Source organism: Sus scrofa, chromosome 2 (genome assembly GCF_000003025.6).
Source record: "Sus scrofa isolate TJ Tabasco breed Duroc chromosome 2, Sscrofa11.1, whole genome shotgun sequence".
Taxonomy (NCBI): Eukaryota; Metazoa; Chordata; class Mammalia; order Artiodactyla; family Suidae; genus Sus; species Sus scrofa.
The window spans coordinates 78,730,611-78,744,013 of NC_010444.4; the positions used below are offsets into that span (position 1 = coordinate 78,730,611).

Consider the following 13,403-nt stretch of genomic DNA (forward strand, 5'->3'; position numbering starts at 1 on the left):
AGAACCGGGCAGAGCAGTGTGGGCGGGAAACGCAGGGCGGGAGCGCATAAAGGGGCGGAGCCTGAGGCTGGAGGGGCCCGGGCGCAAGAAGTGGGCGGAGCCAGGGCGGACAGGCGGACAGAGCGCGCGCGCCGGCCAGCAGTCGCCATGGCGCCTCCACAGCAGGCTCGGGTTTTGCGATGCTGCCACTGCCTGCTTTTCCAGGCGCACCAGGTGGGATGGGCTCCAGCCTCCCGCTCCTCCGAGGTCGGGGACAGCGGGCAGGATGAGGTGGGGCCGCGGGGGGCTGGACGTCTTCCCCGCGCCCTGTCCCCAGGCATGGGCATTGTCTCGGGCGCTTGCGGGTTGTGCCTGGGGTCGTGACCTGTGACAGCGTCTGTCCTGAGAACTAGATTTTAGGGATGTCCCTTCTCCATAATGTTCTGGGTTTTTTTTCGGGTTTTGCTGGCTTGTAAAAATTGGCAGAAACCAGTCGTAAAGTTTTCTGCGGAGGCGGCCTCATGAGCTTTAGCAGGGCACACCTGGTTACAGATAGAAGCTAGCCTCCTTTATGCAGAGCCTAGCACCCAAAGTGGCCCTTTCCTAATTTAAATAAAGGGAATTTTATTGTATTTACCCCTGCTGGCATTCTTTCCCTTTGCCCTCGTCTCTATCTATGTGGTGAGGGATAATCGAAGTTTGTAAAATGCATTGCTTCCCTGATTGAAAACCTAAGATAGGGGATGTCACTTGTTCTTTCTTGGATCGTGTTCTGTCTCTCCCTGCTTGATGCTGTCACGCTTGTCAGTGTATCGGCTGTGGTAGTCCCCTTCTCCTCCTAGTTATCTGCTGCTCTGTGCCCTGAAAAAGGATAGCATCAGACTACGTACAAAATATTTGTTTAAAAGTCAGTAATGCGTGGGGGTTCCCCGTCGTGGCTCAGTGGTAACCCAACTAGTATCTATGAGGACGTGGGTTCGATCCCAGGCCTCCATCAGTGGGGTAAGGATCCAACATTTCAATCCGCTGCGGTGTAGTTCGCAGACATAGTTGGGATCTGGCGTTGCTGTGGCCAGTGGCATAGGCTGGCAGCTGATACTCCCATTCGACCCCTAGCCTGGGAACCTCCATATACCACAGGTTCAGCCCTAAAAAGACCAAGAAATAAATAAATAAATAAAGTCAGTAAAGCTCTGAGTATGTACCTATTAAGTTTGCTGTGACTTTGTAAGGGCCGTTTTAGGGAACTCAGAGACTTTTTACTTATTTCATTTTTCAGTTCTAGAAGTTGAGAATAAATGGGAGTCATTTTCACTTTTAAATTATTACACATATATAATACAGTGCGTGTTCTCATGGTGATTTTCAACTCTGAAGTGATTTGAAACCAAGTGGGAAAAGGGGGGGTCGACAGTTTAATTACAAGTTGGCTGTGTACCAGGCAGTTTCACACATCTGATTTAATTTCAACACCTTTTTTTAATTTATTATTTTTTATCTGCTTCGCACCTCGATTCTTTTCCCACTGTTTTTCTTTTTTCTTTTTCTCTTTTTACAGGCACACCTGCAGCATACGGAAGTTCGCAGGCTAGGGTCCATCAGATCTGCAGACACAGGGCTGTGCCACAGCAAAGCTGGACTCAAGATGAATCTGTGACCTTCCGCCACAGCTTGTGGCAATGCTGGATCTTTAACCCACTGAACAAGGCCAGGGGTCTCACCCACGTCCTCATGGATACTAGCTGGGTTTTTAACCTGCTGAGCCACAGCAGGAACTCCCTCAACAGCTTCTGAATTCTGTATCCTCATTGTACAGAGGTGAGAATATTGAAATCCAGATAAAATCAAGTGGTCTCTTCATCTAATAAATGGCAGAGCCAGCCCTGTCCAATTGCAAAAGTCCTGTTATTACCATATTCTCTCCTCCTAGACCCCCAGAGCTAGCTGATTATTGTGTGTCCTTCCTGACCTTTTATTATTTTTAATGCATTTATTCCTTGCATATGTACTTGTAGAAGATACATGATATTTTTACGGCATTTGAAAGGAGATGCTGAGAAGTAGAATCTTAGGATATGCCCACTTAAATTTGTAATAGATGCTGTTGTCCTCCTTAGAATCCTTTTGGGTACTTTTCCAAAAGCCCTAATGGTTTTTGTCTTAGGATCATATTAATCTTATTAATTTTTATGAATCAACCTAGACATCTTTGTGATGTTAAGCATGTTATTTCATTCCATGTCTTAAAGCAACTTGGGTGCCCCTTAATAACTTTTTCTTTGTTGCCATTATAAATGGACTCTTTTTTTTTTAAATCTCCTGGGATTATTTATTTATTTTTTGTCTTTTTGCCATTTCTTGGGCCACTCCAGCGGCATATGGAGGTTCCCAGGCTAGGGGTCGAATTGGAGCTGTAGCCGACGGTGTACGCCAGAGCCACAGCAACGCAGGATCCGAGCCGCGTCTACAACCTACACCACAGCTCATGGCAACGCCGGATCTTTAACCCACTGAGCAAGGCCAGGGATCGAACCCACAACCTCATGGTTCCTACTCAGATTCGTTAACCACTGAGCCACCATAGGAACTCCATAAATGGAGTGTTTGTTTATATAAACTATATTTATTTTTGAAGATATATTAATTTTCACGCCATAAATGGAGTGTTTGTTTACATAAACTATATTTATTTTTGAAGATATATTAATTTTCTACCCAGACCCTAAGTTAGATCGTCTTACTGGTTTTAGCAGTTTTTCATTTGATTATCCTGGGTTTTAAAAAATCAGGGCGTTCCCTTGTGGCACAGTGGGTTAAGCATCCAGTGTAGTCACTGCTGTGGCTCAGGTTGCTGCTGTGACACATGTTTGATTCCTAGCCTGGAAACTTCTACATGCCAAGTGTAGGGAGAAAAGGGGGCAGCCAGAAAGAAAGAAATCATCAATAAATAAGGACAGGTTTTTTTCTTTCCATTTTCATACCTCTCATTACTTTCCCTTTTTCAATTTCATTGGCTAGTACATCTGAAAAAAATGGTAAATAATAATGGGGGTTCTTGGATTGATCTTGACTTTCATGGGCATGCTACTGATGATTCTGCAACTTTGGGGCTGAATGTGAGGCACTTTAATATATTAAGAGAGGAGTTCCCGTAGTGGCTCAGTGGTTAACAAATCTGACTAGGAACCATGAGGTTGCAGGTTCGATCCCTGGCCTTGCTCAGTGGGCTAAGGATCTGGCGTTGCCGTGAGCTGTGGTGTAGGTCACAGACGAGGCTGAGATCCCGAGTTGCTGTGGCTATGGTGTAGGCTGGCAGCCATAGCTCTGATTAGACCCCTAGCTTGGGAACCTCCATATGCCACGGGTATGGCCCTAGAAAAAGGCAAAAAGACAAAAAATATATAGATATTAAGAGAGATCCATCTAGTCAGATTTATCAAGAACTGAAATGTTTGAGGACCACAAGTAGTAGAGATCTAATTTGATTTTGTTTCATATGGATAGCCAGTTTCCCAGAACCACTTATTAAATAGTCTCTTCTTTCTTCACAGTTATAATATACTAAATTTGCATACATATATGGGTTTGTTTCTAGACTTTTATTCTTTTCCATTGATCTTTTTAAAGTTATTTCTGATTCTGGAGTTCCTGTCATGGTGCAGCAGAAACGAATCTGACTAGGAACCATAAGGTTGCTGGTTTGATTCCTGGCCTCGATCAGTGAGTTAAGGATCCGGCGTTGCTGTGAGCTATGGTATAGGTTGCAAATGCTGCTCACATCTGGCATTGCTGTGGCTGTGGTGTAGGCCGGCAGCTGCAGCTCTGATTCAACCCTTAGCCTGGGAACTTCCATATGTGGGTGCAGCCCTAAAAAGCAAAGAAGAAAAAAATAATAATAAAATTATTTCTGATCCAGAAGTACTATTTCTGATCCACCTCTTTAAAATATTTATCTTAGCTACATTTCTCAAATTTCATTGCAGGTAAAAAAGAGTCTCAAATGGACATGCAAAGCTTGTGGAGAGAAGCAGTCGTTTTTCCGGGTGAGTCCTGAGAAACACGGCATCTAATACCCTTCCCAGAAAGCAGGTGGGACCCAGCCCTGCAGAAGCATGTTTCTCTTGGAACACAGCCTTCCACTATTGGCTCAAGTTCATTAGATACAGAGCTCCTGCTCTCTAAAATCATCTTCCTTCCGGAAGTGAAATGGGTCCAGGGGTTCCTGGGCAATCAACGTCCTCTGTTCCGTCAGCAAATATTTACTGAGGATCCTCTGTGGGCAGGCCTGGGAACAAAGGAAGTAACACTGTGTCATTATTGCCTTCACAGATCTGCTCCTGTGGAAGGGAAAGAGAAACTAAAACACACACACATCCGTAATTTAAAACTGGAGGGAGCACGGCCAGATGAAAGTACAGTGGTCTGTGAGCAGATCACCCGGGACTCAGACCTAAGCAGGGGTGGGCAGACAGCTCTTGGTAGATGCAGGGCTATGAGAGAAGCTGGCAGGGTGTTAGTCAAGAGATGAAAGAGCATGTGAACTGAAGAGAGCATGTTGTAAATGCTCTTACTAGCCTGCTTTTTCACCCAGCATCACAGTTCTTTCCAAGTCCATCCCCACGGGCCCCCTGGATCTCTTTAGTACCACAGACTCCTCACTGAGCCCCTTGTGCACCTGCTGCAGCCCTTGATGCCGCCTCTCCCACCTCATGTCATCATTCTCCTCCTTCAGCCATAGGGGCTTCTCCTTCTGACTTTGAAACAATCCAGATCTGCACCCCTCTTAGGGCCTTTGTGCTCACTGTTAGAACTTCCTGTAGCTCATCTCATTATCCTGATCAGAAATGTACTCCAGTGTGTTTATGTGAGTATCATCCATCTCAGAGTGTAAGGTGCATGAGAAAAAAAAGAACAAAAGAAAAAGGAGGAGTTCCCATCGTGGCGCAGTGGTTAATGAATCCAACTAGGAACCTTGAGGTTGCGGGTTCGGTCCCTGCCCTTGCTCAGTGGGTTAACGATCCGGTGTTGCCGTGAGCTGTGGTGTAGGTTGCAGACGCGGCTCGGATCCCGCGTTGCTGTGGCTCTGGCGTAGGCCAGTGGCTACAGCTCCGATTCAACCCCTAGCCTGGGAACCTCCATATGCTGTGGGAGCGGCCCAAGAAATAGCAACAACAACAACAACAAAAAGACAAAAGACAAAAAAAAAAAAAGAAAGAAAAAAAGAAAAAGGAGTTCCCGTTATGGCTCAGCAGAAATGAATCTGACTAGTAAACATGAGGATGCAGGTTCAATGCCTGGCCTTGCTCAGTGGGTTAAGGATCCAGTGTTGCCGTGAGCTGTAGTGTAGATGGTAGACGCCACTCAGATCCCGCATTGCTGTGGCCGGGACATAGGCCAGCGGCTGCAGCTCTGATTCAACCCCTAGCCTGGGAACCTCCATATGCCATGGGTGTGGCCCTACAAAGCAAAAAAAAAAAAAGGAAGAAAGAAAGTTCCATGAAGAGTGGCAGCTTTGCCTGTTTTACTTAAATACAATTTTTTAAAAATTGAAGTGTAGTTGATTTACAATATTATGTTAGCTTCCGGGGTATAGCAAAGTGATTCAGTGACACATTTGTTCCAATTCTTTTCCATTATAGGTTATTACAAGAAATTGAATATAGTTTCCTGCGCTATACAGGAAATCCTTGTTTCTCTATTTTATATATAGTGATGTATATCTGTTAATCCCATACTCCTAATTTACCCTCCCCTACTCTTTGCTCTTTGGTAACCATAAGTTTGTTTTCCATGTCTGTGAGTCTGTTTTGTAAATAAGTTCATTTGTGTTATTTTTTAGATTCCACATAAAAGTATCATATAATATTTGTCTCTAACTTCACTCAATATGTTACTCTCTAGATCCATCCATGTTGCTGCAAATGGCATTATTTCATTCTTTTTATAGCTAAATTATATTCCATTTTAATATATATATGTCATCTTCTTTATCCATTCATCTGTTGATGGACACATATGCTCTTTTTTTATGTTTTACTAATATTCTCTTGGCACCTTGCACAGTGCCTGTAATGTAGTAGATGCTTACTCAGTTAACATCTGTTAAATGAATAAATGACCAATCCCACATTGGTGGGCATTTGGGTTAATCTTAGTTCTCTTTGTTTTGTTTTCTTTTCTTTTTCTAGGGCCGCACCTGTGGCATATGGAGTTCCCAGGCTAGGGGTCTAATCAGAGCTGAAGCCGCCGGTCTACGGTCTACGCCAGAGCCACAGCAACGCCAGATACGAGCCATGTCTGTGACCTACACCACAGCTCATGGCAACACCAGATCCTTAACCCACTGAGCAAGGCCAGGGATGGAACCTGCATCCTCATGTTTACTAGTCAGATTCATTTCTGCTGAGCCACGACGAGAACTCCTAGTTCTCATTGTTATGAACAACTCTGCAGTGAAGCTTCCTACAAATAGCTCTTTCTTCTCTTGACCAATTATTTCTTCAGTTCAGGTTCCTAGAAATTAAATCAGAAGAGTTATTTCAACCAAGTTTCTTTCAGTTGCAAATAATAGGGGGAAAAACACTTCAGAATGGCTTCAGCAAAATTTTAAAATGTACTGGCAAGGGAGTGGAGTATCTTGGGGACTCCAAGACAAGAATTTTGTCCTTGACCCCTTGAAAAACCAACCCCAAGAACTGAAAAGCCGCCAACAACACAGGCATCATCTCGTTCTCCCCTTCTCCTCCCTTCACCTAATTTCTCCCTAGGCCCTCCTCCTCCTCCTCTCCTTCCTTCCTTCTCTCTTCCCAGTTCACAGTAACATACTTCTCTCATGAACCACCGAAGCTCATTTCAAACCAATTGAAAGGAGGTTATCAGGAGTTCTCCTCATGGTGCAGTGGTTAACAAATCTGACTAGGAACCATGAGGTTGCGGGTTGGGGATCCCTGGCCTTGCTCAGTGGGTTAAGGATCCGGGGTTGCTGTGAGCTGTGGTGTAGGTCGCAGATGTGGCCTGGATCCTGAGTTGCTGTGGCTCTGGCGTAGGCCGGTGACTACAGCTCCGATTGGACCCCAGCCTGGGAAGCTCCATATGCCACGGGAGCGGCCCTAGAAATAAAACACCAAAAGAAAAAGAAATAAGGGAGTTCCTGTCGTGGCGCAGTGGTTAACGAATCCGACTAGGAACCATGAGGTTGAGGGTTCGGTCCCTGCCCTTGCTCAGTGGGTTAACGATCCGGCGTTGCCGTGAGCTGTGGTGTAGGTTGCAGACGCGGATCGGATCCCGCGTTGCTGTGGCTCTGGCGTAGGCCGGTGGCTACAGCTCCGATTCAACCCCTAGCCTGGGAACCTCCATATGCCGTGGGAGCGGCCCAAGAAATAGCAACAACAACAACAACAAAAAGACAAAAACAAAAACAAAAAAAAGAAAAAGAAATAAGGTTCTCAGTCTTAACTCAGCCCCAGTTATAAACTCCTGGGAGAAGCAGTCTGACTGGCTTAGTCGACTCAGAGGTCCACCTCTGGTCCAGTTAGTTGGGATGGGTGGGAGTGTGGAGAGTTGGATCATCTGTCAGTCAGTACGCTGCGGAAGCCCACCCTGAGATTGGTCTCCGAGAACAGGGACCCAGCTCAAGAGCTGGTGCCTGCTGCTTGGTTTAGATGTCAGCATGTATTTCTGAATTCTTGGGGAAGATTTGCCCTCCTCTCAGCATGTGCTTGTGCAATGGGCTATGGCTAATGATTGATGAAGCCACAGTAACAAAGAGCACCAAAATTGTGGCGGCTTAACACAATAGAAGTTGTTTTCCTTGCTGTTGTAACAGTCCTGGGAGATTGAGATCAGCAGGGCAGCTGTCCTGGGTATGGTCATCCGGGGACCCAGTGCCTGTTGTCCCGAGGTTCTGTTATTCCCTGGGGCTTGGCTCCTGCTGCCTCTGGCCCCTGAAAAGGGCAAGATCACAGAGGAGCTACCCAAAAGAGATCTGGAAGTGGCTTACGTTCGGCTGGAAATAGATGTCTCATGGCCACACCTGACTACAAGGAAGCCTAGAAAACATAGTCTAGTCTGTACCCAGAGGAGAGGAGAATGCATTTTAGCATTCAGGCGACATCCCTGCCGTGCAGGAGAGCATACATCCTGCTGGTCATGCCATACATAGGTTATCAGTCTTTTTTAAACTTTGCCGTCCCCTCTGCAGTTCCTTACCTCCCATTCTCACTTTCTCTTGCCCCAAACAGGATTTCACTCCCCACCAGTCCACTAAAATTTCTTGTGTCAAAGTCAGCATTGGTCTCTACGTGGCTAAAAATAATGGCTGGTTCTCAGTCCTCAAGTGACCTGACTTATTGGTGGCATTTGTCAGAGCTTGTCACTTCCTCCTCCTTGAAGCATCATCTTCACTTGGACATGCAGTCGTCCTGCTCCTAGTTTTCCTCCTGTCTTCCTGGCTGTGTCTCAGTCCTCTCTACTAGTTTGTTTGGTTTTTTTCCACCTCCTCATCTTATGAGCACTGAGAATACTCTGGAACTCCATTTTTTTTGCCCTCTTCTCTAACTGCACTTATTCCTTTAGTGGTCTGAGATGAGACAGCCAAAGGAACCGTGGCATATGGAAGTTTCCGGGGCCAGGGATTGAATCCGAGCCACAGCTGCAACAACGCCAGATCCTTTAACCCACTGCACGGGGCTAGGGATCAAATCCACACCTCTGCAGCGACCCAAAGCACTGTAGTCGGATTCTTAACCCACTCCACCACAGTGGGAACACTGAAAAACTTATATTTTAAATCATGCAACACTGGTTTTAAATGCAAAAGCATTTAGTACATATGCAGACAATATACAAGAGCATTTGGTATATAAAGAATATTTGCTGAATCATCAAAATTGAAGGGGTTTTGTTTTTGTTTTTGTTTTTTTTCTTTTTTGGCTGCACCCATGGCGCATGGAAGTTTCCAGGCCAGGGATCGAATCCAAGCCAAAGCTGCAGCCTTTACCACAGCTGCAGCAATGGTGGATCCTTAACCCACTGCTCTGGGCCAGGGATCGAACCCACGCCAACTCAGAGACAGCGCTGGATCCTTAACCTGCTGCAGCACAGCGTGAACTCTCCACAGTTTGGATTTTGCAGCTCCTTCATGCCTGCGTATTTTATGCTTACCAGAACAATGGAAATGTTGCACAGAATTAAGTGTTTTTACTTCACTACTTGACATACGTACATTGTACCCACACTTTCAGCCTTCAACTCACCAATGAATAAGGAAGGACTAAGAGAAAAAGGAACTATGGATTGCCCTATCTTTCCCTTTTTTCTTTTCTTTTTCTTTTTCTTTTCTTTTCTTTCTTTCTTTTTTTTTTTTTTTTTTAGGGCCACACTCATGGCATATGGAAGTTCCCAGGCTAGGGGTTGAACTGGAGCAACAGCTGCCGGCCTACACCAAGCCACAGCAATGCAGGATCCTTAACCCACTCAGCGAGGCCAGGGATCGAACCTGCATCCTCATGGATACTAGTCAGATTCGTTTCTACTGTGCCATGATGGGAACTCCCCATTTTATCTTTTATTATCTTCAGCATAAGCAATTAGCTATTGCAGGGTGGTAACAGGAATAAGAAAGGATATGACAGGTTTCCTTGATTGTTGATGTTTTTTTGACCCCTTGCCTTTTTTGCAGCAGAAGCAAGTTTTGCTTCCCACAGAAAGTACCCCTCAGGCTGTGGGTGCCTCCCAAGTATTTAGGCATAGGTGACACACACCGTCTCAACTGGGAGTCTCCCTGAACTCCCACATCTTATGAGTTCACTGGAATTCTGTGCTCCTTGGGCATCAAGCCTACTGTATGCAGATGGAGTAGCAAGGAAGTGTGGACACGTTTATTGTTCACGACCCAGACATGCTTCATTATCACATCAGACTTCATGTGTACAAGTTGAAAGATGAAATTATTAAGAATTTCAAGATGAAGACAGCAGAGCAGGTCTCTGCTGGAGACTGACTCTGCTGGAGTTCCCGTTGTGGCTCAGCAGAAATGAATCTGACTAGCATCCATGAGGACATAGGTTCGATCCCTGGCCTCACTCAGTGGGTTAAGAGTCCAGCTGTGAGCTGTGGTGTTGGTCACAGATGTGGCTCAGATTTGGCTTTGCTGTGGCTGTGGTGTGTGCCAGCAGCTGTAGCTCGATTGGACCCCTAGCCCGGGCACCACCATATGTCACGGGTAGGGCCCTAAAAAGACACACAAAAATGTTTTTTAAAAAAAGAAAAAGACTGACTCTTCTTAGACTAGGGCCTATACTCTCAAACTTTATCTCCTACCATCTTCCCCTGAGACCACTCAGCTCTAGCCATTTGGCCTCCTCCCTGTTCCTCTAAAATGCCAGGCTCCAGGTCTTTGCACTCCTTTCTGTTTCATTGCTGCTCCTTTTTTTTTTTTTTTTTTTTTTTTTTTTGTCTTTTTGCCTTTTTCTAGGGCTGCTCCCACGGTATATGAAGGTTCCCAGGCTAGGGTTCAAATCAGAGCTGTAGCTGCTGGCCTGCATCACAGCCACAGCAACATGGGATCCGAGCCACATTTGCAACCTACAACACAGCTCACAGCAACACCGGATCCTTAACCCACTGAGCAAGGCCAGGGATTGAACTGGCAACCTCATGGTTCCTAGTTGGATTCGTTAACCACTGAGCCACAATGGGAACTCCTTTCATTGCTTTTGCTGAATGTTCATCCCCCAGGTATCTACATGGCTTGCTTCCACTTGTCGTCCTCCTTGACCACTGCTTGACCCCTTGAGCACCCCTCCTTGCCCCCATTTTGCCCCACCCCCATTCATTGCCTGACTTGTCTCACTAGCACTTCCCCCGCTCCGCTGGCCGTAGAGGTGACGTCTGTGCTTGTTGTCTGTCTGCTCTCAGCACAGTGGGAGCGCCTTAATGACAGTGAGGTTTGTCCACTTCTATGTTGTCTTGTCCTTACCTAGTTCAGGGCCTGGCATATTAATAGGTGCTTAACAAATATTTATTGAACAAAGGAGTGACTGCTAAGTGAAAAAAATATCTATTTTGTATTATTTTGATGATGAGTGAGGAGTATCATTTCCTATGTTTATTAGCAATTTGCGTTACTTCCCTTCTGAATGTCTTATGTTCATTAACCAGTGTGTGGGGGCTTTGGGGTTGAGTCTGGCATTGATGTGTAGAGTTCAGTATGACAGGGGGCAGCCAAATAGGCTGAAACTATGGGTCCCTGAGACTGTTTATAAATCACTGCAGAAGTTCAGTTATTCGTTAGGGTTCCTGCGGGGTGCTTTGGGCCTTGCAAAGTACAGTTTTACCCTTCCTGCATTGTGTTTCTAATGCATCTGCTTCTCAGCATTCTGTCAACACTTTTTTTTTAGGGCCCCATCCATGACATATGGAAGTTCCCAGGCTAGGGGTGCAATCAGAGCTGTAGACACCAGCCTATGCCACAGCCACAGCAATGCAGTATCCGAGCCACGTCTGCAACCCACACCACAGCTCACAGCAAGGCTGGATTCCCAACCCACTGAGCGAGGACAGGGATCGAACCTACATCCTCACAGATGCTAGTCGGGTTCGTTAACCACCAAGCCATGACAGGACCTCCTGGCAACACTTTTTAAACTTAATATTTTTGTTTGTTTATTTCTCAGGCTTACGGTGAGGGCTCTGGTGCTGACTGTAGACGCCACGTCCAAAAATTAAATCTGCTGCAGGGGCAGATTTCAGAGCTGTCACTCAGGTACAGTATTTTGAGAGAGGCACTGTTACCTTGCCCTGTTTTCATCTTGAGTGGGTGGTAGAAGTCTGTGATGGAGAAATTCCTTAGATTTCCATGTCTTACAATATGGCAATCAGATCTTGAATAATCTTTCCCACTGAAAATAATTAAAAATGCCAGCCACAATATTTTAAATGTACTGATGAGATGACAAGAAAGTCATGAAGTCATAAATGAAGCAAAAGCCAAAATCCAGAGAGTGAGAAGCCAGGCTGCTGTGGAATTGAAGCCTGGTGCCCTACAGCTTCCATTTAGACGGGAGGCAGGAGACAAAGCCAAAGCCTAAGGCCTGTTCAGTATGGGGAGGTCAGTTGGAGACTGCCACATAAAGCCAGGTCCCCAAAGGACTACACCCTCCGTGTGCAAATGAAGTAGAAATGCACCCCCGCCACAGCAGGGAGCCAGGTTGGGTTGACTTTGGCACTGGCTGAAGAGGGAAAATATCACTCCAGAATTTTATAAGCAAATAAAAACCAAGCTGTCAGATTTCCCGTTGTGGCTCATGGGTTAAGAACCCAGCATCGTGTCTATGAGGATGTAGGTTCAATCCCTGGCCTCACTCAGTGGGTTAAAGATCCAACATTGCCGCAAGCTGCAGTGTGGGTCACAGATGCAGCTCTGATCCTGCATTGCCATGGGTGTGGTATAGGCTGGCTGCTGCAGCTCCAATTTGATTTGACCCCTAACCCAGGAACTTCCATATGCGTCTGATGTGGCCCAAAAAAGAGAAAAAAAACTTAATATCTCAGAGTTCCCTGGTAGCTCAGCAGGTTAAGCTGAGCCAGCATTGTCACTCCTGTGGCTACAGTTACTGCTCTGGCTTGGGTTCAATACCTGACCTGGGAACCTACACATGCCAGGGACACAACCAAAAAAAAAAAAAAAAAAAAAAAAAAACTGCCCTTAGACACAAAAACATAATGAAATTGCAGAATATGGACGACAAAGGGAAGACCTTGAAAAGTAGCTGGAGAGGAGAGAGATCCCTGATACAGGAGCAGTAGACACCCAGCTTTTCAGGCATAACACGAGAAGCGAGAAGATAGCCCAGTATCTTCTGAGTGCTGAGAGATGTCCTGTAGCAGAGGGAGCTGAGTTCCTGAATGACAGTAAGGTGAGCAGAGTTCAGGCCAGTGGCTGGTAGGACACTGCTCAACCCAGCGTTGGAGTATTGACCGTGTGGCCAGGTAGGTTCTTAACAGGCTTGATCTCATGTCTTGCTCATCACCCTGGGAACTTCAATGACTCACAGATGAAGGCACTGAAATTAGAGGTGCCCACATTTCATAGAGTTGGGGTTCTCATCCTGGTTCCCTGGAGAGAGCTCCAATTTGATTGTGTGCAAGCCTGTCTGACATTATGGATGTGGCTTCAGTCCCTACACAGTGATTGTTTTTACTGGCCATCCAGCCCCACACTCTGCTGTATGTGGTGAAAGAGCCCTGGCACCCCCGGAGGCTGGATGAAAGTCACTGTGACACGTCAGGCTCAGTGAAATGCCTCCTCTCTTGTCGTGGTTGAGATTTAACAAACTAGACAGTCATAGGACCCTTTGCGAAGGGGACGCCTCCACTGCTGATGGCAGGGACTCTGGCTACCAGAGTTCAGCTGACAGTCGTCT

General features: G+C 46.1%; 1 protein-coding gene across 2 annotated transcripts in view; it reads left to right on the forward strand.

The window, feature by feature from the left end:
* The window catches only part of MRNIP (MRN complex interacting protein), a 22,542-nt gene continuing 9,139 nt past the window's right edge, over positions 1-13,403 (forward strand). The window contains exons 1-3 of one of the 2 annotated variants that reach the window (XM_013987518.2): positions 1-213; positions 3,963-4,022; positions 11,655-11,743. In XM_013987518.2, coding sequence (XP_013842972.1) covers positions 148-213; positions 3,963-4,022; positions 11,655-11,743 — 215 coding nt within the window. In that variant the 5' untranslated portion in view covers positions 1-147. The remainder of the gene's footprint in view (positions 214-3,962; positions 4,023-11,654; positions 11,744-13,403) is intronic. The other variant, XM_003123640.4, reaches the window with a different exon arrangement.